A 6,000-nucleotide genomic window follows, 5' to 3' on the forward strand; every position below is an offset into this window, starting at 1 on the left:
ACACTTTGGACACCTGAAGTTGAGATTATTTCCACCCTTAGTTTCTTGATATTGATGTCAATGCTCTTGCATAAGCCTGGGAAGCATTATATTCCTACAACCAGATTTTTTTTTTTATGTTATCTGAAAGCATATTATAGTTTCTGTAGGATTTCCCAATACAACTCCACCCAATTCCAGCTGTTATCAGACTCAGATCTGATAACAGCTCTCTTCTACAGCAGAGGCTGTAGAAACAGCCTCTGCTACAAAAGATCTTATTAGTTGGACTTCACTACAGCTTTGTGAGATCCTTCTAGCACAACCTTAATTTTCAATTCAACAGATGGTATAGTATAGTCAAGCAGGAAATTGAACCGAGACACCTCTGTGTTCTCGGTACAGAGTAGCCTTGGTTACATTTTCTGGCTGAATGTGGAGCATTACCTTTGTTCTTATCTTGTTTCTTGGCTTCATAGTCACTACGAACTTTTTTTTTTTTTCTAAAAAAAGTCCTGTACACTTCAGAACGAAATAATTTTCCTTTTAATAAAAATAGATCAAAAAACCAAATTAAAAACCACTGAACCTTACAAAACAAACAGGAGAGGATCTTCTGATGTAAAGCTTACTACTCATTTGCTGAAATGGACAGGCCAAGGAAAACTTCCTAAACTCTTAAAAGGGATTTCTATAGGTCAACTGGAGAATTTGCTTAAGCAAGATGCAATGCAGATTCTGCATTCCCACAGAATTTGGGGTGTCCCTTTTGAATGTCAGTGTTGGGAGGGGTTAAAATTCTTTTCAAGCATATTCTGCTTATATTTTGAGTATTGCATTTGCTGTAAGCAATTAATTTTTTTTTGTAGTGCTTTTCCTAGATGGTGTTCCTTTTTGGGAAGACACCAAGCCTTCTTGTTTTCCTATCAGCTGCTGACATGCAGCTTAAGATGGGATTATGATGCTGTGAGGTATTATTTTCTCTTTGAGAAATAAACATGGCAGCAAATTTGGAGGACTTGTAGGTAAATGAGTCTCATGTGAAGGCCTTTTCCTCTCTTTTCCAGTGGAATGATCCGTAAGAGTAGGATTGAATATACACCACAGAAATAATCTGGTGACTGTGGGGAATCAGACTTGTTTGGTCTTGGATGCAAAGATGGATCACACTGAACTCTGGAGGACATCTACAAATCCAATACAGCTAAAACCTGGCAAGAGTCTTCCTCCACTGGTAGACAGCAAAGAACATCCATGCTCCGTGTTTGGACTTAATAAAGCCAGGACATACTGAGATCCTCACAGGTCTCATTTGGCCTACCATGCCACGATGGACGACTGGAGAAGAAAAATATAGGAGATCACCTAATTTAGAGAACAGTGCTCTAAACCACATTTCCTCAGGCCAGAGAAGATTCTTACTTGTCTTGTCCCAAAGCAAACTAAGAGCACCAAGCACAGTGACGATAAATTGAGCCACCTGTTAAAATTCTCACATTGCTCAGAGCAGAGAATCAGAGGAAAATGCAGAAAAGGAATTCACCCTGAAACTCAAAGATGAGTCTAAAGTGCCTCTAGGATTTTCAGAAAAAGAAGCAAAGCCATAATTTGCAATTTTTCTGGTTTCATAAAAAGATGAATAAACTTAGTGACTGACTCAAGATGGACAAATTCAACCACAGACTTTTGTTAATCATAACATAATAAATATTAGTAATATCACACGCAAATTTTTATTAGTTTATGCACTACATCATGCTAAGAAGAAGAAAATAACGCAGACTCTGAATTTTAAGATAGATAAAACCATTGCAAGGCGAGTCAAAAGCCTAGGGTTTGCTGCTAAAAAGCTGAAGGTAAGGGCATAAAAAGCAGAAAAGAAATCAGAAAGGTATTTTAGATAGTTCTCAGAGAAGATAATTCATAGGAGACTGGGGAGCTACATGTTTCTGACATTAATGAAAATTTTCAGCACTGTGACAATTAATTAAAATTAATAGATGCTTAAATTATTGTCATTTAAGCACCCCTGTTAAAAAGTTCTGATGTGATTTTAAAGTTTGGCTGCTCTCATAATGGCATAGGCTGGGGGAAGAAAGGAAGATAGAAGGAAGCCTGTTTGGAGAATCAGAGAGATGTTGTGCAACATGCTACTTAAGCAAAAACTAGCACCATGCAGCTTAGCTCCAGAGTCAAAGTAGTCATCACACCATTCCCACCACTAACAAAGGAGGAAGCAGAGATGGCTCAATTTACCTGGAATAAATACGGATCTCTGACTTATTTTGGAGTTCCCACTGCAAATCAGTTTCTTGTAAGTGACTGAATAAAACTAACACAACTGCAACACCCTATGTTCGTGTCTTTCACATTGAGGGATCTGCACGAATTGAGAATGGTGTTGAATGCAGTCTGAAAACAGAAACCAGGTGTGACATCTCAACCATTCCCAGTCAAACAATCAAACAGGTAAGCATCCTGCTCCTCTCTACTCCATGGAGGTGCCTGCAAGGCACCTTCGTCTCTTGGAACTGATTAACTCAAGAACTTAAACAGTTATTTAGAGCGTATATAACATAGCTGCAAATCAGATGCTGAAGTTAGGCAGACAGAATGCTACATAGCCAAACTTCATCCGCCCTCCCTTCTTTTTTTTTTTTTGCTGGGAGAAAGTGCATGTTATGCATTAAAAAAGAGGTCCTCTGGAATTCCCATGCCCATTTAGTTTGAAAAGGTCATAAATATAAAGGTCAAGCTGCAAACTCTGTATTAAACCATGCCTCTACATAAGCCTTCAGGGTTTTTGCTGACATCACTGTGAACTGTGCATGGAGGTCCAAAATCACAAAATACAAGATGGAGCAGGATCATGTCTATGTTTTACAGCAGCACAGAAACCATCTCTTGCATCAGCAGTCCCGTACAGCTTTCTACACACAACAACTAACTTCTGCTAATAGCCCATGTCTTTTACTGGGCTTTCCAGCACCAGACCTCAATTTGCCCCCAAAAGGAAAGTATTAACATCTTTTCATTCCACATGATGATATTGAGGAACAAGGAGAAAAAGTGGGGTTTGATACCGATACTAACTGAAGGCATCAAAGATAATCTAAATACATAGTGCTCTTGGGGTGGGTTTTGTCTTTGCACCTTGTATGTGTCTGGAACAACAGTGTCTTCTGCGTGCCCAGGACTGCTGGCTATTCCTATTGCAGAAATGGGTGTTGTTTCCAGTGCTGTTATTTATAAAGCAGTAACATTTAATGACAACATTCACATAGTAACAGTACCAAACTGGATGGTCAGGGTCACCGATTGCTCATTAAGCCTAGGGAAGCTCTGTCTCCATGACCCTATGCAGGGATGCAGCATCTTGCAGCATCAGGAGCTACAGCATATAGGGAAAACTTAGAACTATTTAACTAGCAAAAATCTTCTAAATCATTTGAACTATTTTAGCCATAAAGGTCACATTAAATGACAAATTAAAGGCTTAAATTTCATAATGCTCTCCCTATTATCTCTGTTTGCTAGGCAAAAATGAAATGGTATTATAACGCTCTGCTTGATTGCAAGTGACTCTAATAATGTAAAAAATCACAGCGGAAGAGCAGGGGTTTCTCTCAGTGCTTAAAACAGGCAGCATTTTAATGAGAGCTGGAAATTTTGCCAAGGAAAGGACCAAAAGGCTGCAAAAGGCAGAGGAGTCCAGCAAAAAGTTCAAATGAGAAAAAAGTGTTAATAACACAAATAAAGATGGATTTCTCCTTGGAGGAAAGTTAAGGTCAGTGAGGAAAAGAAAGGGAATGTAAACATTAGCTAATAAATTGCATGTAGTATCCTGAAACAACCAAGGTACTGTAGGAAACATATGCTGTCCTTCCCCAGGGGCTAGCAGGAACCCTAGAACATGATAATTGCTTTGGGTTTAATTTCAATGCTGTTGGCACATGAGGTACTGTGCTACAAATGCAAAGAGGAAATGTTGCTGCTTCTCTCTCTCATCTGCACAAATCGGCAATAAAAGGTGGATAAAAATGACTCCGACAGACCCTTTCTCTTGTGGTCCTTGTCCTTCCTGTTGGCTAAACCCATCTGCAAATAGCTACGCTGAAATGAGAGCCAGGCTCAATCCCTGTAAATAAAGGCTGCTGATGCACCCTTTCCACTAAGTCTGTGGCAAAGGCTTTTTGTTCCTTTAATCTTTCATGCAGTATTTGCTTTACTGTGTGGTGTGGTGTTGAAATAACACCACTATGTGCAGACATGGTGTTTTACATCCAAAAGTATACAAACATTACGTACAAGAATCTGCAAATATTAAGTAGCACAGTAACTTTGCAGGGTCACTGTGCTGTTGGGGCAAGTCTCATTTCGGAGACGTTATTTTTAAAAGATGTAACTGAATCAGCAGCAGAAGTGGGAAGAAAATGCTTAGGAACACTGACTCCTGTTTCTCCACTGCAACCAAGTGAGGCCCTCTACTCCCTGTCTTTTTGGCAGCTACACCCTTAGTGGCATTTCCCAGCTATTTTAAAACCGCTGCTTCTACGGCGTCTCCTTCTATGTGTTAAGGATATTTCTCCTGTCTCTATTTTTATAAAGCAATTTTATGTAAGTCAATTTTGTGGTTGAAATCTCACATCAAAACACACTTCTCTTTTCCAGCTTGCATTCAAGACAAACTTTTAGTGGCTCTATTTGTAACCCATATGTTGAAGCATCCCATTCTGTTTCACAGTTAAACGGATGGCACTGGACTGTGAAAAGCTTGAATTAATTATTTGTGATAAACTGTGGAAAATCCCTGAACGAAATGATAATAATTGGACACAAATACGGTAAAAGCTGTCATAGAAAGAAACGCAGCACATCCATGTGTCGCATCGCATCCTGTCACAGGCACTTATGAAAGATGTAATATAAATTGTCTCAAAAAACTTGCAAAAATAAAAGGCAGCCTGGATAGTTGTATTTTAGCAAATGTGTTTGCACTAAGGGTACCTTCTGTTGAACAGTTCTGCCCACAAGCTGTCTGTAGAATATAGAACATCTCTCGAGCATGCTTGCCACCTTGAAGCAGGGCAGTCGGAAGCAGAAAAAAAAGAACAGAATGCAGAAAAAAAGGTGAAGAAAGAGAGAAATGAGGGACAGCAAGTCTAAGTACCATAAATACATTTAGAAATGAGATTAGCAAAGTATGACAATAGAATTTAAATGACAGACAACATTAAGATTGCAGTAAATAACATAGTACGAAAAAAAAACAATTCAGCCATACAGCGCTCTTGTTTCAGCTTAGCTAAGGAATCATAACAAAAGCAGGAATATTATTATTACTGTTATTGTTATCTTAAAATAGCATCTTCATTTCAACATTACAAAGACAGGTTTAATTTGGTGGGGGACAGTTCACCGTTAGTTTTCTTGCTCTCAGAACCTCACATCCATATGCTTTGTTTCTGAAGCGTCCTCCTCACACCACTGGTTCCCCACTTACCGACAATATCAAACCAGAGAGGAATGTTAGATGGCTGCACAGAGACCACCCCGACGATTTCTGTCACTTTATCGCTTTCCATGACAGTGAAATTGTAAAAGGGTTCATCAAAAGTCAGGGGCACGGGTGAGGGCGCAGGCTTTTTTATCCACTCAATATGGAGGCGTGCAGTTGAAGATTTTTGGGGCCGGCCGTTGTCCACTGCTTTTATCTGGCAGGTACAAAGAAAAGAGGACTGAGCACCCCAGCTTGGCAGTTCAGACCTTATTCTATCGCTTGATGCTGACTGCTTGGAAAATAGCCTTTGTAATTGCCTATGTAAAATCCCATTTAAAAGAGGAAGACAAGCACTTAGTTCTGTTTTGCCCCTTTTTTTTCTATTTGATTTTTACTGAAAAGTTTGATTTTAAACTGAAATGTTTTGTTTTAGAAATGCTGCTGTGAGGCCTCCTGGAGATGCAATTCAAGTGCTTCCCACACAGATCCTCCTCTCCAGAACCAGCTTCCCTCTCCAATTT

The 6,000-nt window shown here is 39.4% G+C and overlaps 1 protein-coding gene across 1 annotated transcript in view; it reads right to left on the reverse strand.

The window, feature by feature from the left end:
• FAT3 (FAT atypical cadherin 3) overlaps window positions 1-5,693 on the reverse strand; it is a gene marked incomplete at both ends in the record, with an annotated part of 42,869 nt that extends 37,176 nt beyond the window's left edge. Inside the window, one exon of the mRNA XM_010134163.1 lies at window positions 5,483-5,693. Within this exon, the coding sequence (XP_010132465.1) occupies window positions 5,483-5,693 (211 nt within the window). The remainder of the gene's footprint in view (window positions 1-5,482) is intronic.
• Between the last annotated feature and the right edge of the window lie 307 nt (window positions 5,694-6,000).

This window comes from Buceros rhinoceros, unplaced genomic scaffold (genome assembly GCF_000710305.1).
Source record: "Buceros rhinoceros silvestris isolate BGI_N320 unplaced genomic scaffold, ASM71030v1 scaffold13144, whole genome shotgun sequence".
NCBI lineage: Eukaryota > Metazoa > Chordata > Aves > Bucerotiformes > Bucerotidae > Buceros > Buceros rhinoceros.